This window comes from Meriones unguiculatus, chromosome 4 (assembly GCF_030254825.1).
Source record: "Meriones unguiculatus strain TT.TT164.6M chromosome 4, Bangor_MerUng_6.1, whole genome shotgun sequence".
NCBI lineage: Eukaryota > Metazoa > Chordata > Mammalia > Rodentia > Muridae > Meriones > Meriones unguiculatus.
In genome coordinates, this window is record NC_083352.1 from 122,137,229 (window position 1) to 122,163,206 (window position 25,978).

The window sequence follows — 25,978 nt, forward strand, 5'->3', positions numbered from 1 at the left end:
GCTTTTGGGGAGATTGTTAAAGCCATAAAAAGTGAGTTTGAGAAGAACTTGAAATGACACCTTAATGTAACAAAACAGTGAGACTGCAGCTTCCTACCAAACCCTGGGGAGGACTCCTGTTGTGAAATTTCTCCTGGGTGACAGACAGCAAAGTGTTTTCTGGGATGGCATTGCCTGTTGTTCAGATGGCTTCAAGAAAGCACTTTCAGGAGCCCATGTTGTAGCAAAGCAGCCCACATAAGCCCGAGTAGGCCTTATCATGCCAAGTGGTTTAGCACACTTGCCCAAAAGCAAGTCCCCTATAAGCTAAGCAACTGCAGCATGGTCCCCTCTGCTGCAGCAACAAACATCTTGTCTTCCCCAAGCCCCACCCAAGGGAAGATGACTCAGTCTCATTTTGAGAGACTGGTTTCCAGGTGCCGGGTCAGGGTTCAAGAGCTATTGTCTGCAGATGCTCCACAGCACCTCTCTGCAGTCTTCCTTTCAACATGAGGCGTTGAGGCCTAGACAGACCTGTGGCCACTGCTTTAGAAGAAGGGGGGAGTGGGAGTCTCACACCGCTGCCTTTCTCTCTCTCAGCTCAATCATCCAGAGCTGGTGGAAGGTCTTGTGCTCATTAATATTGACCCGTGTGCTAAAGGTTGGATTGACTGGGCAGCTTCCAAAGTAAGTACTAAATGGTGGTGTCCATCTGTTGTTTCCTGGTCCCTTAGAAAGTTACCTTTTTATGCAGTTTAAGGGCAAAATGAGATCTTTTGTTTTGTTGAGTGTTATGAACTGAATATGCTATACAAGTATTTTTAACATCTAGCTTCATCCACAGCCCCTCACAAAATGTTTTAATTATGTAAAATGTTTGCACATGTAACCACTCAGCCATAGAATCTCCTACCTTACCAGATCTCCTACCTTGTCCTGACTGACGCTCCTCACCAGTTATTACCTTTCTCTGGGTTCTGTTACCAGCAGAGAGGTCTCATCTGTTCTGAAGCTTCATGTAATTGGTATTATAGATTATTTTCTTCTGTGTCTTTTTCTCCTTATCATTGCAACAACAACAAAGAATTTCCTGCTATCATGTTTGTTTCTTTTTTGTATAGAGAATGAGTCCAGACCTTTCCACATGCTAAGCGAGTACTGTAATGCTATGCTACACCCCAACCCTTACCATCTTTTTAAAAGTTATAGGTTAGAACTTGCATTTCCCTAAGAGGCAGTTGACATCACTGCCTTTTTAGAATAGTCGTGTAAAGTTTCTTTTAAAATCTTCTGCCCCTCAGGTAAGTCTCTTGCTAAATTCTTGTATCTGAAATGTCTTCTCTTAGCTTGGCTTGTATTTTTAGTCTTGTAGTAGATAAAACGGATGAATAAATCATAATCTCTAGTAAAATCAGAAACAGCTCTTTCCTACTATTCCAATAGTCATATGGATTATTAATGTTTACTACATGAAAAATGAAGGAATTTGGTTTCTTAAATATATGCCAGCAAAATAAATATGCCAGTGACCTAACAAATATAAAAATCTTCATGCTAAACTAGAATAAAAGAAAGATCATGGAAAAGGCATCATATTCTGTTACCATTGGGTTTCCCCATGCTAAAACACTGTTTACTGTTTTCAGTTGCAATGGAAGCAGTCCATTTTCTTATTGCACTGTGTGCTATTTCTATGATTTAATTTAAATCTTCGGGTGTTGAAGTTAAAGCAATGATATTTTCCATAAGAGAAAAATAACTTAAGCTTTCCTGGTCAAAGATGACTAATGTAATGATTTCATTTTTAAATAATTTTAATTACAATAAATTTGTAATTTGCAACTGAAAGAAGTTTCTCCAGAGTATTTTACCTCATTTATCACATGTATCAGGGATTTTTATTGATACTCAAACCCATGATATCCAGTAATTCACTATGGGAGAACTTTATAGTGATGTAGATTTAAGTGGAGGACTAATAATGATATTTAAAGAAAATAACATACCTAATTCTTATTTCTTAACAGCCACTGTTCTTAAATGATTTACTTTTATGTTTATACTGCTCTTCTCAGGAAAATCAAGCCAATTAATACATTATTTGAGGTCACATAGTTAGAAACTCAACAAGCCAGGATATTTGTGAAAACATTGTAACACAAAAAGATAGACATAGTGTATATACCAATTATTAAAGGGTAACAAAAATTTGATACTAAGAATAGAATAGTATATGATCAAAAAATGATCTTATTTAAGCCAGATGTGAAATGGTGGTAAGAGTTTGAGGCCAGACTGGCATAAAGAAAAACCTATCCAGGCCAGATGTGTTGGGTGCATGCCTTAATCCTAGCACTAAGGAGGCAGAAGCAGTCAGATCTCTGTGAGTTCAAGGCCAGCCTAATCTACAAAGTGACAGCCAATGGTACATAGAGAAACCCTGTCTCAAAAAAAAAACAAGAAAGGAAAAGAAAAGAACGTACCCAGGCCAGAAATGGTGACATCCTCCTTTAATCTCAGGACTCTGGAGGCAGAAACAGGCTAGTCTGGTCGACTTACTAAGTTCCAGGTAAATGAGAGCCTGTATATAATTTCTACCTATAGAAACCAGCAGACCAGGTTCTGTTCTCCACCATATTTATTACCATTTTGGGGAATATTGCCTTCCCTAGATTTAAATGGAATGTTCTAACAATGCTGTTGCCAGCTGCTGTGGAATTCTCCCACAGGCTGACTTATGCGAAATGTCTGCCTAGAATGTGGATATACTCACTCCTGTACTAATGGCACTGATGGCATTCATAGAAAGCTTTGGGTCTCTGAGCGTTACGAATAGTGTCTTGGACAGCCTTCTGAACACCTGCAGTGAGCTGGGTGTTGGTCATCCCCTTTCATTGGTAGCCCATGGCTCACTGATAGCCCAGGGGAGATTTCAGGCCACCTTTCTTCCTTAACCTTTCACCCGTGTCCAGGTCCTCAGTAGCAATCCCACCCAGAGACCAGGAAGAAAGCTGACAGGGGAAATGGCAAGATCATTTGAGCTGGAATTTTTTCTGAAAATAGACTGTCTCCAGATTTACACAGATTGCTGCATTTATTAGATGCATCATTTTGAAATAGAAAGAATTGGGAGAGAAGTGTTCAAAATGTGAGAACATTCTGTAAATATAGCAGCTATTCCTCCTACTCCCTGAAATAAAGATGGCTAAAACTAGAAGGAATTTTATTTTTTTGTCTCTTGGATGTCTTGGGTAGGGTTGTAAGTCAGTTTCTACCTGCCATCGACCCAGTGTAAATGCAGAAATAGGGGCAGGAATGAAGCAGCAGACTGACACAAGTTCCAAGTTGCATATTTCAAAGGACTATCTGACTTTCCTTCATTCTTCCTTCTCCCTCTGTATTCCTTTTCTCTCTTCTTTTTTTTTTTTTTTTCTTTTTTCTTTTCTGTTTGAGATAGGGTGTCCTGAGGTGACTCAAGTTAATCTCCAAGTCCTAGGCTAAAGTAAAGTAATCCATCCACCCTGGTCTTCTGAATGGGTGAGACTGTAGGCTAAAGTACAAAACAGCTTGCCTACAATACCCCTATTTCAAAACATGCCATATTACCCTGGAATAAAGATTTAGCCTTTTTCAGACTTTTGTTTCTTTGAAACTGCTGTGCCATACCAATATTTGGCACTAAGTTGCAGGGTTTGATTTGTTTATTTAGGAAAAAAAAAAGATCTCTCAGGAGGCTGGAGAGATGGCTCAGCGGTTAAGAGCACTTTTTCCAGAAGTCCTGAGTTCAATTCCCAGCATCCACATGGTGGCTCACAACCATGTATTATAGAATCTGATGCCCTCTGGCATACAGGCATACATGCACACAGAGCACTCATCCATATACTACATAAATAATTTGTAAAAATGGTCTCTCTATGTAGCCTATGCTGACTGGTAACTTGCTATCTATCTAGGCTTTCTTCATACTCATGGTCCTCCTACTTCAGCCTTTCTAATACTAGTAACTGGAGTTAGAGTTGTTTACCACCATGCCTGTGGTTCCTTTGTTTATTGAGGGATAATGTATGTGCAGTAAAATATACCTTCCTTTAGTGGGCAGTCTGTGAAATGCTCACATATGCTCACTCTCTCAACACAGTTTTTATCTTTTAGCTCTCAGGCTTGACGACCAACATTGTGGACATAATTTTGGCTCATCACTTTGGGCAGGTAAGCAAGCACCTGTGCAGTCTGAAGAGCTGGGTTTATTGCCTTGCACACAAAGCCTCATTGTGCTTTAGGAAAGAAAGAGGGACCTTGCAATGTATTGCATCCCGGCAGATGACATGTCTAATGCAGTCAGAAGGGCATGTGGCCCTGCAAGGGCCAGGCCTGCAGGAGAGGCTTCTCTCAGCCTCACCGATCTTGGCACTTGGAGAGCGACAGAAAGCAGCATCTCCCCCACCTGTCCCCTGTGAGCAGAATGCCATCTGTGAGTGTTTGACAACACTGGTGCCTCTCCAGACATCTTTCGAGCCACGGGGAGGTTCAGGAAAGGCTTACAGAAATAGAAATTTCAGAAGGAGAAAGCAAAGAACACTGAAATGTTATTGGGGAAAAGAGCTCAGAGATGATCATATTCAACTTCCTGGAACTGACAGACTCTGAAATCTGCAGCAGGACTGACTGTTGTCCTGTGGATAATTAGGAGTGATGGAGACCCTGAGCAGTGAGGGCCAGAGCTGTGTGCTGACTGGAGTGTGGAGGAGCAGTTCCAGGGCAGGGCAAAGGCTGGTCAGTTATCTGCATCCTTAATTCTAAATATACCTAAGGAAAAATGAAGGTTGAGATAGATCAAGCTGCTACCACCTACTGATTATATATGTGCTAAGTAGTTTTTGTTTTGTTTGTTTTAATCTCATGAATGTGGTATAAGGCTGGATCCTCTGGAAGAACAGCCAGTGTCCTTTACTACTGAGCTCTCTGTCCAGCACCTTTGGCTTAATTTTAAGAGAAGGAAACCAAAGGCTGGAAACACAGCATAATATGCCACCATTGTCCACATAGAAAATGATGGAGCTAACATTTAAATCAAGGTCCAGTTCCAAAGTCATAGTCTTCCTTCCATTGTTTTCCTTTATTTCATTATATTTTTATAAATGTTACAAATTTACACTTACTTTAGATCAAGGAGCTTATACAGTCTTATCACAGAAGATCTGCAACCCATCTCATTTCCTGTTTCTTAGAGTCAATCACCTTAGGTCTTCTGATTCCTCTCTCTTGCCTTCGAGACAATGTATGTGCCCAGGCTTGGCCTCAAAATTGTATCCTCTTCCTTTAGCTTTGCAAGTGCTAGTATTTTAATCTAGTTCTTTGTGGGTAGATAGCCTCCATCCGTATTGTTTTCTTAACAAGGAGACATAACTCATCAATGCTATGATGCACGCACTGTAAGGGCATGTCTTTGATCTTTGTCCTACGGATTCTCATATACTGCCATATATATTATTATATAGCTATCTCTATACAAAGAGGACAGAAATATTCTCTGTGCTCTTCTTATTCATTAATCCCCCTAAGCAAAGTAGTTGCTGTTGCATTACCTCTCTTCCTTACTTTGGCCTGTTTTTGAACTTAAAATGAGTAAAGTCATAGTGTGTACTATGTGGACCTGGCATTCTTTGCTTATACAACTGTCTTTGGTATACACCATTCCATTTACCAGTTGGGGCCCTCATTTGACACACTATGGAACTGAGCTATGTTGAGGCCATCAGTGTTGTTGATGTTAAAAAGATGTCATTCAGTATATTGGTATTTTAGTAACTAATACACTCCATTCCAAATCCCCTCATAAGCAGAAAGCCTTTTTTTTTTTTTTTTTTTCTTATGAGATAGGGTTTTTCTGTGTAGCCCTGGCTGTCCTGAAACTTATTCTGAAGTCCAGACTGACCTCAAACTCACAAAGATCTACCTGCCTCCATCTCCCAAATGCTGGGATTAAAGGTGTATCCAACCACCACTCAGTGAGCAGAAAGACTTTTGTCACTGAAAATACAAACCAAATAAGATGGACTTATTCTGCAGGTCAGTTTTCTGCTGTTTTCTTTTACTTATTCTAGGAGGAACTGCAGGCCAATTTGGACCTCATTCAAACCTACAGACTGCACATTGCTCAAGATATCAACCAAGAAAACCTCCAGCTCTTCCTGGGTTCCTATAATGGGTAAAGTTGTTTTTCATCCGTTCAGTTAACCGTGTAGTCCAGCTCTCAGTCTGCTTGACATCTAAGCAAGCAGAGAGGAGAAATAATTTACTGTTTTACTGTTACTGTATAATGGTATTGCCTATGATGCTTGATAGAAGGGTTAGAAGAAAGATTTTTAAAAGAGCTTTAAAGAAGTAGACTGTGAGTTCTAAAAACAGTTGTAGTTTCTAGGTTGTCTAAGGGGAAAAAATAAACCCAAGTTACATATATTCAAAAAAAGCAAGTAATGTTGGGATCCAGAGGGAAGCAAGCATATGTAGGAAGACAAGGGAGAGAACACCTTGGTTGATGCTGTTTGCTGATAACTTACCACAAAGCAGGCAGAGTAACATGCAGATGTAAGGCAACTCTTTTTTCCTTGATTATTTCAAAATTCACTGTGATATCTCTCCCTGTCAGAATGTAGGCTGAGGAGAGCACTGATTCTTACCCTAGGAATGGTTTCTCTAAAGAAGGAATGTGCTGGGGAAAGGCTGCATGAGTCAGCTGTAAGTCTGAAGAGTTACACAGCCAGGAAGGCACAAGGCCAAGTTCTGAATCTGGTCTAGAGAGCTTTTCTATTTTTAATTGAAATAAAAAAGATAAAAGTCCTGTGCACAGCTATTATAAGTAAAACTCTCTTCCCACATAAAAATGTGCCATTCCCTCCTCCTAAGGGCTCATTCCTGCAGACCACTTAGAAAACTCAACTCAGACTAGAAGATTTCATAGCGCTGCTGCTTGAGTCTTAAAATTCTCCCCCTTTCTAGCATCCCACAAAATCCCTGTAGCGTGCAGGGTGCCATGGAATTGCAGCTCAGAGGACAGCTTAGGGCCCTTCCATCCCTGGGTGTGAAGAAAAGACAGTGTTCCTGGACCTCCATATTCTCGATTACATGTCCAGGAGACACATGAAGGGCCATGATTTTCCTGCAGATAATGCTGGTTCTGCTTTGCTTGTGCAGACGCAGAGACTTGGAGATTGAAAGACCTATACTGGGCCAAAATGATAACAGATTGAAAACATTAAAGTAAGTGCCTCAGTCTCCCCACTGAGTTGCTGACTATCTGCCTGTCATGGCTGATCCAGTGTTCAGGAATGTTTGCCCTTCCTTGCTGGCTGACACCTCCTCTTCCACCTGTTCCTAGGTGTTCCACTTTACTGGTGGTGGGAGACAGTTCACCTGCTGTGGAGGCTGTGGTAAGTCCGTCCTGGTATGAGGAGGCTGGGATTGCAGTGTAGTCGAGTGTGCTGAGACATGGGAACATGGCCACACTAGGTCATGTTGTGTCTGATGGCATTTACCAGGTTTTACTGTTACATGTTTTGAAAATCAGTTCCTCGGCAGTCTGCAGGTCTCCTTGGGTTGATCATTTTGGTTCTTGATGGCTCTGTCCTGGTGTCCACTCTGTGGCAGTTATTGTTAGATTTTTGCACTCAGCCTTCCACCTGGGGCAAGTTGCCACCACAAATCCAGTGGGTGGGAAAGCTGCCGAGGGCCTGTAATCTCTCTCTTATGTCGACTTAAATAGCATGTTCACTTATTTTTTTAAAGGTATAGTTTATCCAAATAGCCCTTTTTATCTTGTTTCTACATTCCTGTTTTTAGAGAGGTGGCGCCTCATCTGAAACTCCTCTAATCAGGATTAGACCCTTGCCAGAGTCCCTTAGCCTCTGGTGGTAGGCACTTGCTAGATAGCCCTGGAATACCAAGGACAAAGCCCACAAGCGCTAGTCAGGATGAACACCTGGTTCTGCTCACTAATTCAGCATCATTTCGAGCATCTCCTATTCAGTGGTGAGGAGTGTCTGCTGGTATCTCTATTTGGGGACTGAGAAAATGCAAAGACAGGTCAGAGAGGCTGGGATATAACACAGGGCAGAGCATCAGCGTGTGCATGGTCCTGGGTCCAGGCTCCAGCCCTTCTGGAACACACACAGTTCCGGTAATTGTGGTTAGTTAATTAAACATGGAGACATTGTACATTATATGAATTACGAAGTAGTGAAGAAAGGAAAGCATGGCTTATTATGCTAAACCCCAACACGGAAGCTAATTTATTAGGAAATATTTGTAGCTTTCTACTATATTCTGAGCACTGTGATATTAGCCATTAGATATCCATTTTAAAATTCTACCTGTAGGATCATCGCATTTTCTATAAAAAAAAAAAAAGGTGCATTTGTTTATCATAACCTGCATTGTCATTCATAGAGCAGATTAATCTCTGATCTCGGTTCTAGACCATCTCTTGACTTTTAAAGGAGTTTTGTATACCTGCCCATGAGCAATCCCAAGATCCAAAACTCCCCTGGATTTGTGATTCTTGCCTAGGTAACTTGAGCCACTCCCTGACGAGTTCACTGCCTCTTCCTCCTGCCACATGTGCCACTGCTCTCTCCAACCACTCCACCCTGTCACCTCAGAACTATCTTAACCTTCCACAGTCAGCTCCAGTCTGCCCTGAATTCACCACTGTGTGTCTTCACTTTATAGCACTGCTGTAGTGACATATATGCACTGCACGATCCTCCCTTCTCTACCTCTGTAGTCTCCTGTTGCCCACCTCTTCTTGTCTGTCTCTGAAAATCCCACTTGGCCTTCTTTGTCTTCATTCCACATAGCTGTATGGTTTTTGAAGTTATTTCATTTTTCTTTGTGGTTTGTATAGTGAAACACACTCCTAGTTTCCAAGCTCTTACCACAGGTTTTGTGTGTATATTCTTAGAAAACGTGATAAGGGAAAGCTGTTTGATTAAGTGAACCATAAAATATTGACCATCTAGAGTGGGGGTATATGGCTCAGTGACAGAGCATATGCTCAGAGATTATCTTCCCAAACCGTTTTCTTTGAGGACACCCTCGTGGATAGAAGGGTTCAAGATCCCAAACATGGAGATGTGCCAGATCATCATCCCTGATTTTGATGACCATCACAGTGGAATGGTTACAGAAGAATTCAGCTTCCTACTGGAGAGCCAGAGACCTTGAGGCAGAAGAGTCAGTGATTGGGGAGTGGCAGCCCTCCCCTCGAGGCAGGAGGGGCTGGGCAGGGAGTTGGAAACAGTGCTCAGGCCCAGCTGACAGGCCAGTTGGGCTGGGAAGACATAGAGGAGATCCCAGCAGGATAGGGCCATGATCCTGTTCACCTCTCAGAGAAGAGAGGTACCTTGCCCACATGTCATATTGTCTTTAGATTCAGCATGCTATTCATTAAAGTCTAAAAACATCAGGAAAGGAAATGGCAGAATTTAGATGAACTCTGAACCATCAGACAAAGTGTGCATTACACATGACACCTAATCTGGCTTAGAAGATCACCAGTGTGGTCATTCCAGCAATTTATGAAATTGTTTTCTTTTTTAGGTTGAATGTAATTCTCGCCTTGACCCTATAAATACAACTTTGCTAAAGGTAATGTGTTTTCTGTCACAGCTGACCATTTATGATGAGTGAGATACATCAATTCTGTGTTCTAAGCATCACTGTATGATTCTCTTCTCTCCACTCATGGGTGCCATGTTCTATGTGTGTGTCTCCCCTCTCTCTCTCTCTCTCTCTCTCTGCGAGACTAAGAAAAAATAGTAATTACATTTATGTATTTATTGGGGGGGGGACACAACACATGCCAAAGCACAACATGTGGGAGTTAGGACACGTTGCACAAGTCAGTTCTCTCCTTCCATCATGTGGGTCTCAGGAATGGCACTAAAGTCAGCAGGTTTGACTACAAGCACTTTATTCTCTGAGCCATCTCAACAGCCCAAAGAGCATATTTTCTAAATTAGTCATATCTTGCCCACTGAAAAATAAACATGTAGTGAAATATTAGTGGCTTTTTTTTCTATATGTTTTTAGATCATAATATCAGAGGACCTCAGGGTCTGGGCATGGTGGTGCATGCATTTAATCCCAGCACTCTAGAGGCACACGTGGATCTCTAGTGAGTTTGAAGCTAGCCCAAGATTCATAGAGACACCCTGTCTACAAAATAACAAACAAAGGCTGGGATGGTAGCCTATACTTACAATTCTAACTCATAGGAGGCTGAGGCAGGAAGATTGCTATAAGTTTGAAGCCAGCCTGAGCTACATAGTGAGTTCCAGACAATCCTGCATTACAAAACAAACAGGCAATAAAGATTAGAAGATATTTATAGCTCTATGTCTGTTTTCCTCCATTTATGTCATGAATATTTTTCTATTCCAATAAGAGTTAAGTGAACATACGAAATTACAAGAAATATAGTAATACTGAGAATGCTTTATTTCTTGAATCCTTTTTTTGTTGTGTTTTGTTTTTGTTTTTTCGAGACTGGGTTTCTCTGTGTAACAGCCCCTGCTGTCCTAGAATTTACTCTGTAGACCAGGCTGGCCTCATACTTACTCACAGAGATCTGCCTGCCTCTGCCTCTCGATTGCTAGGATAAAAGGTATATACCACCATGTTTGGCCCCTGTTTTATTTTTAAGGAAAGTTTTAAGAATATCTTAGTGATAAGGCATACATTTTTTTCTCTTATGATTGTTATAAGTTTCTAGATTATCCAGATTCACCCTCATGAAGTATTCCCCGAGACAGAAGCTCTGGCTGAGCATTGTCCAGACAGGATCATCTGCTTATCTATTTGGGGACCTGGGCTGCTGCTCTGTCTCCATCCACATGGCTCCTGCCTTCTTCCCTTTCTCTCTAAGTGTGTGTAGAAAGGAAGCCCTGTCACCAGAAACAACGTGTAACCCTCAGCACACACATAGGCTTTAGTGCTCTGAGCCTGCCAAACTCACAGCGCTCTGGACTCCAGATGATTGATGGGCTTCTCTAAATTATGGATAAAAAATATATGGTTTCAGATTTGATTTTTACAAAGTATAGTGGCGCATGCCTCAAAAAAAAAAAAAAAAACAGATCTGAGAGTTAAAACATCAGGAGTTGAAGTTCATCCTCAGCTGCGTGGCAAGTTCAGGCTATATAAGCCCCTATCTCACAAAACCAGGGGCCAGCCAGATGGTTCATCGAGTAAAGGCACTTACTGCCAAGACTGACAACTGAGTTGATGGTAGAAGAGAACTGACTCCCACCTATTATCTTTGATCTCCACACACACACCAGGTATGACATGTACACACACACATACACACACAATACATTAATGCAACTTTTAAATTTTAATAAAGGTACTAGGGGCTGGAACTCATTGGCTAAGAGTGCATACTACTCTTGAAGAGGATGCAAATTTGGTTCTCAGTACCCATGTCCCCCAGGCACACAAGTGCCTAGCTTCTGAGGATGTGATACATCTGGCCTCTATAGGCACCTGCACTCATATGCACATAATTTTTTTTTGAGACAGGGTTTCTCTATGTATCCTTGGCTGTTCTGGACTTGCTTTGTAGACCAGGCTGGATACCAGAGATACAGAGATCCACCTGCCTCTGCCTCCTGAGTGCTGGGATTACAGGTGTGCACCATTGCACCTGGCCAAAGATTTATTTTTATTTTATTGTTCTTATTGTGTTTGTGTGTGTACATGCATGGTGGATGTGACCCTCCTGACAAGATGCCAAGAACCAAATTTGGGTCCCCTGGAAGAGTAGCAAGTGTTCTTAACCAATGTGCCATCTCTCCAGAACACATACACATAGTATTTTGGGGGGATTTTAGGAGGCTTTTTGATTGTATATTTTTGTTTGTTTTTTGAAACAAGGTCTCTAGCTGACCTGGACTTGCTATGTAGTAGACCAGGCTGGCCTTGAACTCAGAGATCTGCCTACTTCTGCCTCCTTTGTGCTGGGACTAAAGTTATGCACCACCATGCTCGACAGTATACACAACACGTTTAAAACAATTAAAATTTTTAAAAAGTTAAAAAATAAAAACTCATTTGTCAAAGAATATTTATTTATTTAAAACATTTTTTTTAAGACTAGGTTTTTCTCTGTAGCTCTGGCTATCCTGGAGCACACTCTGTAGATCAGGCTGGCCTCTAACTCAGAGATCTGCCTGCCTCTGCCTCCCAAGTGCTGGGATTACAGGTGTGTGCCACCACTGCCCAGCAATAATATTTATTTTAAGAAAGAAAAACTCAATTAGTTTTCACTTCAGTAGCCATGAAGGAGGTTTATTTCTAGGCACGATAGCCTAGAGCAGAGCAGTCATTTCCTGAGGCAGATTGAACAGATCCTCAAAACATCTGATGGGTATCAGTGCATGAAATCGTGTTCTTGGGCAAGGTGTGCACTTCAGAGGGAATCTAGCAATCATGTGTTTGATTTATTTTCATTTTGTTTTATTTTACTTCTTTTTAAATTGTTCTTTAACAATTTCAGGCATTCAGGCATTGTTTTGTTTTGTTATTGAGTTTTTTGTTTCTTTGGTTTTTTGTTTGTTTGTTTTTTGAGACAGAATCTCTCTATTATATAGCCCTGGCCATACTGGAAGTTACTATGTAGACCATGCCAAACTCACAGAGATCCATCTGCCTCTGCTTCCACATGCTGGGATTAAAGATATGAATCAGCACACCTGGTTCAGACATTTATAATATTTTTCATCACACTCATCTTTCTACCCTTTGTTATGTCTCTCCCACCAAATCCCCATCCCATTTTCATGTCTTTTTGTTTTTGTTTTTACTTTGTAACCTACTGGGCTCAACCAGGACCACCAACATGGGCAGGATGTGGTTCTGTCCACTGGAGCATAAGTCACCAGTGGCCACACCACCATCTCCACCAGAAGCCCTCCACTACCTTTAGCTTCCCCAAGCAGGGCAGGGCCCTATGACTCCTCCTTTGTTTTGTTGTTGTTATTGTTGTTGTTGTTGCTTGGGGGGGGGTTGTTTTTAAGAGACAGAAGCTCCCTGTATAGACAAGGCTTGCCTGGGACTCACTATGTAACCTGAATTTGCCTTGCCCCAGATGTCCAGGCTCCCATTATAGGCATGTACAGCAATGTCTAACCAGTGTTTAGCTTCTGAACTTTGCAAAAATCCCAACCCACACTAGTTTGCTATATTTTATATTTATATTAATATTTATATTAAATGGTTGTTTCTCATGCTTGTTTTTCTCAAATTGTCCCTTCTTAACATCAAATTCTTATGCCTTCTATGGCATTCCCCGTCTTAATTAATGGCTCCTATTTAAATAAGGTTTTAATTCTAGCAGTAAAACAAGGGATCCATATATCTTTAAATACTTATTTTATTTCATGTGTATGAGTATTTTACATATATATGTATGTATGTATGTTTGTATGTATAGTATATATACCTATTGCAGACCTATTCAGCCAGAATCTCTGAGATGGTATCCAACAGTCGGCTTTAATAGAAGACTATAGTACATTCTAGCAGACCTCTAAGACTGCCCCATAAAAACCTTTTAAAAGTGAAGAGCAGCACCACTAGATCCAGCTGCGGGAGGTGAGGAGGGCGTGGACAGGTCTCCCCTCCAGGTGGCATCACAAGCCTTCATCATAGAGTAAGGACAATAAAGAGATGAAGGGGATTAGAAAGTAGACTTGGTGCCCAAGCACTCAGGCTGAAATGGAGGACTGAGCAACATAGGAAACCCTGTCCCTGACTTCTTCTAGGGAAAGGGGCTTTACAAAGCAAATAAGTTTATTCGGGTGCAGGCAGAGCCAGCGTGAAAGTTGTAGCCAGCAAAGCTCAACAAGAGGCATGAAAGCCTGGCCTAGCATCCTTTGGCAACACTAAATGTCTCTGTCAGGTTTTTGTCCAGTGGTATTGCCAGCATCAAGACCACATAGAGGACACTGACATGGTATAAAGGTGGATGCAGTTAAGCATCAAGGAACCTACAGTTCATTCTTGACCTCTTTGAAAGAACTTGGGATGTTGAAAGCAGTCCTCTCAGTGGAGGTCCTGCTGACTTACTGTTCTTCCTCTTCTAGATGGCAGACTGTGGAGGACTGCCCCAAGTAGTTCAGGTAAGAAAGTGTTCAAGTAGTGATCACACATACACGATTGCTACCTTTCTACCTATGCAAAAATTAATGCGTTCTTTGTTTGTCCCCCCAGCCTGGGAAGCTCACCGAGGCCTTCAAGTACTTTTTGCAGGGGATGGGCTACAGTGAGTACTATGTGCTTTCTGTTTACGGATGATGGGGTAAGTTTAACATCTGGGAGACCACGATTCTCAGGACACAACCCATCTGCTAGTCAGACCTTAAGTGGAAAACAATCAAGTCTGAAGCCTTCATTCATCTGTGCATGTGCTTAAGTTAGCCTGACAGCTAACATATGTCATCAGACTAAGAGGTGGGTTTGTTTGTTTTGTTTTGATTTTTGAGACAGGGTTTCTCCATGTAGCCTTAGCTGTCCTGGAACTCAGTCTGTAGATCAGACTGGCCTTAAACTCAGAGATCTGCCTGCCTCTGCCTCCCAAGTACGAGGATTAAAGGTGTGCATCACCACACTTGTCTCTAAGAAGTGAAACATAGCACACTAAGGCTCAGGTGTGTTCAGTATGCTTCCTAGGGCAACCAGTAAGCAGTATAGTCATGACTGAACCTTCGAAGTCTAACTCCAGGCCCACCTCTTACCCACTGAAGCTTTGGCTGCCTTGGCCATGAATCAGAGTATATGGTGTATCTGAACCCAGCAAATTAAAGCTCCTGGCTCACAGAAACAAAAGAGAAACTCCAGGAGAAAAGGACAGTGTCCTTAGTGAAATCTGTTTTGCCACAAGATGAGCTGGCAGTGTTTAAAGTATGACCACACATGTGTCCACGTCATGTGCTGCTGTGCTGGGCTCTTATCTCTCAGACTCCTGAGCCTTCTCATTTGTCACAGAAACTCACACTTGCTTCTCTCAGGGGGAAATAGAGAACCACCTTTAACCCCAGTACAGAACTCTTTACCCAGCAGGCAGTTCTTCCATCTTTGATGTCCATTGGATGTTGACCATTGGTGGGCTGCCTCAGAAGTTGGGCCCTGGGTTCAGAACTGTACCTTCCAGGAAGACCATGTGTGTCTTGTCTAGAGTGGCTATGTTGTCCCGTCTGTGAGCTGCTACCAACCGAGCCCACACACACAGCCCTCTGGCTCACCAGGAGAAGAAGTCCCCTCCTTACCTATTCTCATTCTTTCCCAAGAAAATACCTGATCATGCAGTCAGCTTCTAATCCAGGGTAGGGTGGCTATACAGAATGAGGGTGGAATAGCTTCATTTGTCTGTTTAGAGAAGTGGCATTAAAGGTACCTAAGCGTTGATGCTCTTCTCTGGGACCTTGAAAGAAACTTTCATCCCTGGCTGAGTATCCTGTCAGCATCTTCTAGGCAGCCAAGTTGTCACTTAGCCCTTGTGGGCCACTAACCTGCCTTTTCCTGTGTCCATCCTGCTTCCAGTCCCGTATGTGCAGCTCAGTCACCTCAGCAGCGAGTCAGGTACCTTCCTGTGCTGGCTGTGCCCGCCTCCCAACCATGCTCTTCCTGCTGCATTGGCTGCCTGCAGCATGTCCGCGGTTTCCTGTACAGTGAGAGCCCGATAGAACAGGGCTCCATGTGTTCTAAGAGTTTACCGTATAGATCAGGCCTAGTCCCTATATGAAAAGAGGATTCCATTGAACTGCCCAGGCCTCCTCTCACCCTCAGCCAGGGTAACAGCAGCAGTAGGGAGAGTCCCTCTTCTACCACCACCACCACCACCACCTGTTTGCTAATCCTTGAAGTGAGCCCTAGACAGGAATCAAAAAGGGCCTGCAGCCTTGACTCTAGGTAGAAATGGTAGCATCTGTATCCAGAGACCACCACAGATACTGTATCTTTTGACCCCAGTGATGAAATGACAGCAGGGACAGTGAATGATGATCCAGAATAATAGGCAGTGAGTTCTCAAGAAAGGACCTATCTAGGATATGCTAAAGCTAAAAGGATCTTAGAGTCAACGTAGTAACAGTAGCAAAAAGGGAGTATAAATTAAATTATCCCAGATTCCTGTCCTCTCCCAAACCCTGACCCCAACAACCTGTACCTCATCCCTGTGTAGAGATCAGCTCCAGAACACCTTCTCCCACTTCTTCCTATCCGTGTCTCCTCCCCAGAGGGCAACAGTAACCTGTGGACACGGATGGTAGTCTTGTTGTATCGGGCTTGCACTGTGTTTGTGAAATACCTCCCTACTTGTGTGGTTTGTTGTTCTTTCTTTGGTCTAGTCTTGCATGCACTGCAGGTTTTGGTGACCAGTATGTGTTCCCAAAGCCACCTTCCTAATCACTGTCTGAATGGCGTGGGCACAGCTAAGAAGCTTTACTCTGCCCGTAGGGTTTCCCATCCTACTCTGAAGTGGAATCTGGGGAGAATCCAGATGCAGAGGATCAAAGCAGCCTTGCGTACAGTCCCTCACCTAGAGCAAATAGTGCCAAGTGGGGAACCTCTTATGTCATCCTGGGCATCATCTTAGGTGGGCTGGGAAAGGTAGTCTCTGCTGCAGCTTGTAGATTATCTGAGCTTCACCAGGCTCCCCTCCTGATCTCTTGGTTCTTTGTTACAGTACCGTCGGCCAGCATGACCCGGCTCGCCCGATCACGAACCCACTCCACCTCAAGTAGCATTGGCTCTGGAGAAAGTCCCTTTAGCAGGTCTGTGACCAGCAATCAGTCAGATGGAACTCAAGAATCCTGTGAGTCCCCTGATGTCCTGGACAGACACCAGACCATGGAGGTGTCTTGCTAAGCAGATATTCCTCCCTTGGACCATGCAAGTCCCTCCTCTTTGAAATGACCACTCCATAATAGAACATTTCATCCTGTCAGATGGCCTCCACTTTCACTCATGCATGGCCACAGAACCTTTCTCTAGTAGCCTGGATTTATCATTCTCTCCACACACCTTTTTGTATGTACCAAGAACCACACCCATGCCATTACTGTAACATTCCAACATCTTGAGCCGATCTGATCTCCATATTTTCTCTTGCCAGCTTTTCCCTGTGCTCCCTCAAATATGTATCTGACAAGATTCTTTGATTCCCAACTCCATGTGTGTGCGAGCACGCGTGTCTGTGTCTGTGTGCATAGTTCTGTGATTTTAGACATGCTTTCTTATAGCGCTTCTGCAAAGGGACTTGTTGGCATTCTCAGTGGCATTTTTAAGGGAAAGACACAGAGCAGATATCTGGTAGCCACAAGATTGAGTTATGGTTCCACTTGGACAACGGTGTTTGCAGAGTGATTTCAGGAGAGAGCAGGTGGGAGGCTGCAGTTCCTGTGTGGGCCACTGATTGGCTGAGACCAGCAGAAGGGCTACCTGTTACACAGAGAGGCAGGCAGGGAGGCAGTCCCTCCCCTATCCACGTGGATTCACACATGTTGTGTAAGTCAGAGGGGAGGAGCTGAAGCCCATGAATGATGTCTGGTACACTGTGGAGTTTTCTTCAAAGATCTGTCCTAAGCTCTAGATTAGCCAAGGAAGATGGACGCAAAGTACCAGGCTCCACTCTGCAGAGCGCAAGTGCTGTCCCTGTAGCAGCTGCCACCACTTAGCAGACACCCACGTACCTGCAGGAAGCACCTCCCAGGTCTGGATGGAGAGAGGTTCTCCATCCCTCAATCCCAGAAAAGGGGACAGTGTTATTTAAAGATGCCATCAATGGTCTTAGTGGGGGAAAAGGAAGAACCATTAGCACAGCATCATGATAATTAAGTGTAGCCTAGGTTTCAGCAGGCATAATGGAAACCAAGTCACATTGAAGTGGAACCCATTTCTGGGGAAATCTTAAGCGTGCAATGTCCCTTTATAGGAGGAAAGGGGACAATCTCAGGGCAGCCCTGTCCAGGTTAGAAATATTTTCACCCCTCTGTCTGTTGTTGGTGAGGGGTCATACCAGCCAGGGAGACCCTTTGGAAAGGAAGCTGCCACACAGCAAGGACTCCTCTCTCATAAGTATCCAGATGTGAGCCTAGCCTAGCCAGGGTCATGTGTTTCCAAATCTGAAGAAGAGGTTTTTCACACACTCCTTGCTGACTGCTAAGACAAGAAAGGTGTCACTTGGCCAGAGTGTGACTTTTTACAGATTAAATAAAGCTGTATATGTCTCATTGTTACCTGGCTGCTGGTGTTATTTCTCTAAAGCAACTCTACAAGGGTTGGGGTGGGAATGAGTTTCTTTTACTGGTTCTGGACTATGCACTTTCTTATCTGTGATTACTTCTCCCATTCAGTGACTCTTAATAACGTGTTTGAGGTCTCACAGCTGGTAAGGGCAGACCATGCTGAATTTACATCTACCAGACACATCCTGTTCCTCTCAAAACTCCCAAGAAGCCTTCCAGTGCTGTTCTTGATGAGAGGGAGCTAGAGTCTAAGGAAGCTGGTCCACATCGTATGTCCCATCATCTCTGGAATTAATGCTCTTAACTATCCTGTAATAATTTACAACCACTTTTCTGAGTTCCTCTTAAGATAGCAGGCTATACTTCTATAGACACTGTTGAACTTATGTCCTCTATGAATAGTTTTAGAAGGCCACCATCTTGTAGAGGATAGAAAGAATGGCCCACTCTGAGACTAGAAGTGGGCTTTGCTTATATCAGGAATGAAGGATTCAGGAGGAAAACAGGTGGCTATAACAAGTTTCTAAGGTTCCATAGGAATATCATCTGTTCTCCCCACCTGCTTGCCTCCAGGAGACTTGCATTCTTCCATCCACCATGGCCTCATATACCTGCTGCTCCCTTCTGGACTACCTGCCATATAGACTATTGGCCCTGGACCACAGTCTTCTAACATGACTGAAGAAGAGAACTCTGGGTTATCCTCCAAAGACACTGTCGGCTGTTTTATCTGCAGTTGCTCGTGCAGGGTGAGATTCTCAGTTTGAAAAGGAGTGGAGATAGGAACAGATTTGAGTGGGCCTTTTGAGTCCATTTCAAGCTCTAAAATAAAACAAGCCCACAAAATCCCAAGAGAGAGGACGGCCATCCAAGCTCTACACTGTCTAACCTGCTGCCTGAGCAGCAGGCAACTCATCCTCCACAGGAAATCATTGAATCCTCTTGACTTGGGCCATTGCAATGAAAATGGTTTGGTTTCATTTTATTTTTCTTATATTTTTGGTTGTGAGCCTAGCCTTTAACAGCTGAGCCATCTGTCCACCCCCATTTTATTTTTCTCAATGCTCTCTTTTGTTTGAATTCTAAGCTGCTCAAACTTCCAGGGAACTGAACCCTGAATTCTCAGATTCAGGCTCAGGAGCCTTATCAATGGAGCTATCCAAGCTTCCCTGCAATGAAAATGGGATTAGAGAGAGGCAAGGCAGCCTGGGCACTGTGCAATTTCTGCTGCCTCTTGCCCACACTCTGCTTACCCACTCACCAGGACACCACAGACATGCTGTGTTGCTCTGCAGTGCGCCAAATGATCTGATCTCATCTGCAGATGTGGCCCGCACCCTTTTCTCCTCAGCCACACTGCCGCTGCCTGGGCCTCTTCTTCCCCAGTAGTTACCATGTCTTGGTCAGACCAGGAAGAGAAAGTTGCAGAGTCCTGGAGAGGTGCCCAGCAAAGAACAGCTCCCTTATGGCCCAAGAGTCCTGGAGGGCTTGCTGAACTAGAGCAAGGAAGTTACTTACCTCCAATCCCTTCAGCCCTGTGAGGTCAGTGTTAGCATCCATCGTCACAGGAGATAGTTCAAGCTGCATGCTTTGCCTGAGGTCACACAGCTGGTCTGAGTTAGTCCCCATGCTACCCATGGCAAGCATAAAGCCAAGCACTTAGCCTGAAACTCATGCTCATGGCCAGCTGAAATGGAAGAATTGCCCTGGCAGTGAGCAGATCCCAGCCCTCAGCGGGCAGCACCACCACCGCCCTCACCAAGGCTGCCAATCCCCAAAGTCTGAGAGGAAGGGGCTGTCCGGGGCCAATCCTGGGGCACCAGCCTACTTGGTGTTCCCAGACTCTGTGCTGTGGACACTGAGCTCCTGCACAGAGGCAGCAGAACAGACGCTGTTTCTCCAGGTGATGACACGGGGCTGCAAGACAGGTGCGCAGGGGGCTTGGCACAGAGGGGTTGTCATCCCAGCAAGGCCGGGTCTCCACTCATTGGTAACTATTCCAGGTCATGGATGACATCCCATGGCATTGCTGGACTACACCCTCATCCAGGCAGCATGTGGCCCTAGGGCAAGGAAGGTTACCCCCCTGTATCCTCACACTCTGCTGTGAACTGGCCCTTCCAACTGTGAACCCTTGACAGTGCCTGACCAGCTGAAAGGGACCAAACAGGTGAAATTCCATCTTGTCCTACTGAAAGCAATGAGACCATCTGAAAAGAAGTAGAAGACACAGCTCCCGTCACTGAAACACTTAACATAGTGTTGGAAAATGCTTTTCCAATACACTGTTTAGATATAGGGCCTTTAGGGCCTTTCTTGAGCCTCACTGAATGTTGAGAACAGGAACACAGGATTGTGTGGTAATAACAGATGAAACAAACACTCAAAACAGAAATGGTGGTAGTCACAAGGTTCACTCAAAATGAGGAGTTTGGAGACGGCCTGGGGAACATAATCCCCAGTTGCTTTCACTTTTGAAAAGCAAGAATATTTGAAAACTTCTTAGAAATGAGTGTGAAACTAAAACTTGGAATGAACCCAACAAAGCAAGTGAAAAAGGAAGAGTTCCTGCAAAACTGTGTCACATAAGACATTCAAGACCAGGAAGAAAGTGTGGTCCCAGAGCTGGCTATCCAGGCCATTATCCACCAGACCCAAATGTCTGGTGTGGTTATCCCCACTTCTCAGATGAGGAAAGGGGCCACCAAGAAGGGAAGTGACAGGTGAGTCTCTCAGAGCCTTGCAAGCCACATAGACTGACGTAGACTCCCAACAATCTTACCCTGTGCTCTCGCACTGGTAACTGTATTCAGTGTCATTATGACTCTCATCCCAAGCCTCTTGCTTCCCCCTTGGCCCATCTCTAACCCTAGCCATGGCCCCTGACATGCCTGCAGAGGGCTCAGTGTCTTTTGACCAGCCTTGCCACCAACTAACAGAATGTGACCCCAGGCCCAAGGGATGGTTCCTCAGGCCACAGGAATTCAAAGGAGGATCAGCAAAGGCTGAAGACTGCTAGAAAGCTTTCTGGGAAAGGGTGGGGCCCAGACAGATCCAAAGGGAATGGAAAAGGTAGGCCAACCCATGGAAAGAGACACCACTAAAGAGACTCAAGCTCCTACACAGAGGCAGCAGAGAGCAGTGGTCTTCAGAAGAAGCCAGGCCACAGTCTAGGAAAGATCGATGCAGAGCAAACGCCTTAGAGCTTGCTGGCAGTCTCTGCTTGTGAAGAAAGGGCTGGGGCCTGAGCCTGACAGGAGGGGTCACTCCTAGTGTGGGTCCAGTGTCTGGATCCTAGCTAGTATCCATGGGCTGTGTCTCCACAGTAGCAGCCTTTTCCAGTCTCTTGGCAGTGCACTTTAGAGAGATTGCAGAGAAATGATGGGAAGAATGCCCAGTGGAAGAAAAAACCCTGTCCAGCCCAAGCTCTGTTTCATCTGGTCCCGGCCAGGGATAAGCAGGTAGGTCATTTCTGTGGGGTCACCAGGCCCTTCCCAGGCATCATGAGATCTCACCACCTCTGGGACTTTGGCCAACAACCCTGACACAGCATCAAGCTTCAATGAGAGCCCACCAATACCCATCCCTGTGAGCCAAAGGCTCCTGGCTTCTGCTGACCTTGCAGTAGTGGTAAGAACATCCAAGAAGCAGGTAAAAGTGGAAGTGTGGTGAGCTGGGCAAGGAACTCAGTGATGGAGCACCTGGTTAGCACACAGGAAACCATGGGTTCCATCTCCAGCCCCCACACATAAAATATTTAATTCCTCAGCCACACTGTCTGCATTCTCAGCATTCACCAGCCTCATGTGCTAAGTGGCTATCTTGTTGGATAGCACAGAAATAGGATATTTACATTGTTGCAAGAAATTCTAGACCTAAAAGGTGCTGTGAAATACTTGACACAAAAATTTTTTTCCTGCTGTGTATGTGTGTTTATTTTTAATTATGGGAGGGAGGTACATATGAGTACAAGTATTTATAGATGCTAGAAGCATTGGAGCCTCTGTAGCTGGAGTTTTGTGAGCCACCTGACATGGATGCTGGGAACCAGACTTGGTGCTCTGCAAGAGCAATGAGAGCCCTTGGCCTCTTAGACATCTCTTTAGCCCTTGTTTCATTCATTCATTCATTCATTCATACATACATACATACACACACACACATCTCTATGTGAAAGCAGATAAATTTGCTTTGAACTCATAATCCTTCTGCATCAGACTCCTTATTGTTGGGACCATGGGTGTTCACGAACACTTGTGTGAGTTTAGGATTCCTTGGTTAAAAAAAAAGTATGCAAAATAGACATTACTATTATTTTCATTTATTTTATTAATATTTAATTATTTTTCAAAATAATGGAATTTATACTTGTAATAAGTACTTTGATCATATTCACACTTTCTTATCCCTCTTGACCTCTCCCATCTTCCCTCTTCCTGAAGATTTTTTCTACTTACCTGTTAGAGGGAGAGAATGTTTGTGCACACACATGATTTTATGTGACCTGTGTTCCACAAATGAGAGAAAACATAGAACATCTCAGTCTGGCTTATTTTACACAATGATCTCTAGCTGCATATATTTTCCTGAAAATTATATGTTTTTCATTATGAATGAATGAAACTCCATTATGTGTACACAATACTTTCTCCATTCATTTGTTCACAGTCACCTAGGCTGATTCTAAAGCCTGACTCTCATGAAAGTGCTAAAATAAATATAAATGTGCAGATTTACCATGACTTGAATTTCTTCAGGTATATATGAAGGGGCATTAAGATGATTTTCTAAGATATCCCTGAGCAAAAGCTCCAGCATTTAAGATAGTTGCGTAAACATATTATCCTAGAAATTTTAATATTTTTATGTCAAAACTAACTATGGGCTTAGGTTTAGCTCTTAATGCCTAAAATAACCCATAAATACTTACATTTTTTAATAAAAATCACTTTATTGTAAGTAATTTTCAAATAAAAATATCACACGGATTGATTAATATAGCCCACAAACAAGCACTTGCCTAGATTCAAAGTCTGTAGATCTCAGTGAATTTCTATACAGTTAAAACAACCATTCAGAAGCCATAGAGCTTCGCTTTGGATTTTATACTTTCACTATTTTATGCACATCCACTCACACAAAAAGAAAAATCCATGATAGAGCTAAAACTACATAAAAGGAGCTTTTTTCGTGATTTGTATGGATTACCTGCATCCTGTCCTTCCTCACCATCTACAATGCCCTTTCCTGTTCTGCTGTCTACATGTTATACTATCCCACACGCACCTGTGTGCATTATAGACTAGGATCCACATAGAACGTATAATTTTTTTCTACAGTTGGGCAACCTCCATATTATATCAGTCTCTTCTGAAATCACATCTTGATTTAGAGTTTCTGAATAACATATTAGGATTCTCCAGAGAAACAGGAACAATCCATTGTGCATGTGGCTATGCATGTATGTGTGTTTATATGAAGACTGACCGTAAGAACTCTGCTTGTGTGGAGGTAAAGTTGCGAAGTTGGACTGGTGAGAAGGATGAACATCTGGGGACAGTTGGCACCCCAGTCCTGGGCCCCAGGGCAATATGGAGCTTAATGGACATGGCAGTTTGAGTAAGTAAAGTAAAGTAAAGTGTTCAAGTATGTGAGCTCACATACTTGAACACTTGGTTCCCAGTTGATGGTGCTGTTTGGGGAAAATGTGGAACCTTTACGAGATAGAGCTTTGCTAGAAGTGTCACTGAGAACAGCCTGAGAGGGATTTTAGCCTCACCTCATTTCCAGTTCACTCCCTCAGCTTCGTGTTTGGGGCTGAAGATAGGGTCTCTGGGCCTCAGACTTGCTACGATGCCTCCCCTGCTACTGTGGACTCTCCCTTTGGAATGGTGAGCTAAAATAATTTTTCTGTAAGTAGCTTTTGCTCAGGACATTTTATCACAGCAGCAAAAGTAACTAATACAACGTAACTGGGTCACATGCAATCCTGGGAAGCGCTACGGCCAGGGAGAGCACTGAGCATTTTGTGGAGTTGGTCATTCACTCTCCAGCTCCTCGTGGTCAACGAAGTCTATGTAAAGACTTAAGAAAGAAAAGTGTAATGGAAGCTTTGGTTTCTTTGTATGTTATGTAAATATACTTTTGTTTTAATCCCAGGTGTGAGATTTTAGTTTGTCCACACCTGTTAAATGTCACATGTAGGGCGTGATCTTTGCCAGCTGGTAATAGCCTTCCACATGAGGCACGGAGAGGGGCGTGGTCTAGGACTCTGAGGGTGTAAATATGAAGCTGAGAAAGAGCAAATAATGTTTTGGAGTGGTGTTCTGTGTGGCATTCGGTGTTGGCGTGTGGCATGGAGCAGTCTGGAGAGACCAGCGACAATGTGACGGTTTGGAGCAGACATATGGAGAGAAACATTTCAGGGCACAGCAAGATAGAGGAGATCGCCGGCTGCATCTGTGGTTGACAGAGATTGGTATAGAGCCCTAACAGAACCCCGTGGCCCTAAACAGTCAGGGACGTAAAAAGGTCTGGATCCTCTCTCCCCACTAACCTTTTCTCTCTCCTACTTAAGGTTGGGAGGTGGGTGGAAAGGAGGTAGAGGCCTAAACACCCCAGATAATGTAGAGTTTTTTAAAAGACCACTACAGGTGGACTTCTGCTACAGAAAAGAGTCATTTTAGGTTGATATTGCCAGAGAAGATTTCAGATTGAGTGCGGCTAATGAGAAGAGTGGAGCTGTGATGTGCTGAAAAGCAGAAATGGGAATCCAAACGTGTTGGCAGAACTAGGCTGAAAGGTTTGAAAGGTAAAAGTGGGGAGCTAATGCCAAGTCAGAGAGAAATGTGATCTAATGAGCCAGTGGCTAATCAGTGGATTGTTTTACTGTGAGAGTGAATGCAGCTGTGAAAGCCAAGGGGTGAAGTCATAGGATACTGTATCAGAAATTCTTGGAGTGGGCTGGTGAGACTCCACCCATCCCTGAGGATCTGTAGAGAGCTAATGGTCACTGGGGGAAGAAGAAACCTCTTTCCCTCCTGTGGTACAGTCAGGTACACTGATAAGGTGTTCCTGTAAATGACTCCTATTCCTAAAAGCAACAACATGACACTCATCAGGACACACATGCACACACAAAAATTCCTACATAACATTGGAAGATTTGTACTCTAGTATGATAATTAGGAAGAATAACTTTTCGTAGTAGCAGAAATGTTGCTAGAATGGAGAAGAAATAGTGGCAGGCATGAAGTGATCATACTTTAACAGATATCAGAGATAAAGGACCAGCAACACTGTGACAACTCAGCTAAAAGGAGAGGACATGAGAAAGAGACCAAAGTTGGTGATTATCCAGCTGGTAGCATCCTACCTCAGGTTACTGACAGGCTCAGGTTACTGACAGGCTCACTGACTAAGGTGCCATCTTGGGTTGATAGGGCGTGGCAGTCAGGATAAGTAGAGATGCCAGCAACCTGTGTGAGCTTAGGTTGTCTCCTAAGCCCTGAGTGTGATGGGACATGTTCATAAAGTACACAGCCTCAGAGGTGGACACAGGTTCCCTTTGGGCAGGAATAACTTTGTATTAAAGAACATAATAATAGCATTCTAATAAAACATGTGCATCCATGTCCTGTCTCAATGCCCTCTTTTTATTAATGGATGGTTAATATTCCTGGGTTATGAGC

At 43.5% G+C, this 25,978-nt stretch overlaps 2 protein-coding genes across 4 annotated transcripts in view; both read left to right on the forward strand.

Moving 5' to 3' along the window:
- Positions 1-18,278, forward strand: part of Ndrg3 (NDRG family member 3) — a 65,140-nt gene extending 46,862 nt beyond the window's left edge. For 2 of the 3 annotated variants that reach the window (XM_060382940.1, XM_060382941.1), the window contains exons 8-17: positions 580-666; positions 4,135-4,191; positions 6,087-6,190; positions 7,177-7,242; positions 7,361-7,412; positions 9,580-9,627; positions 14,127-14,162; positions 14,254-14,305; positions 15,583-15,621; positions 16,727-18,278. In XM_060382940.1, the coding sequence (XP_060238923.1) occupies positions 580-666; positions 4,135-4,191; positions 6,087-6,190; positions 7,177-7,242; positions 7,361-7,412; positions 9,580-9,627; positions 14,127-14,162; positions 14,254-14,305; positions 15,583-15,621; positions 16,727-16,908 (723 nt within the window). In that variant the 3' untranslated portion in view covers positions 16,909-18,278. The remainder of the gene's footprint in view (positions 1-579; positions 667-4,134; positions 4,192-6,086; positions 6,191-7,176; positions 7,243-7,360; positions 7,413-9,579; positions 9,628-14,126; positions 14,163-14,253; positions 14,306-15,582; positions 15,622-16,726) is intronic. The other variant, XM_060382942.1, reaches the window with a different exon arrangement.
- Positions 18,279-20,945: 2,667 nt separating this feature from the next.
- LOC110556940 (protein NDRG3-like) overlaps positions 20,946-25,978 on the forward strand; it is a 28,549-nt gene continuing 23,516 nt past the window's right edge. Inside the window, 2 exon segments of the mRNA XM_060383241.1 lie at positions 20,946-21,010; positions 24,091-24,178. Coding sequence (XP_060239224.1) covers positions 20,946-21,010; positions 24,091-24,178 — 153 coding nt within the window.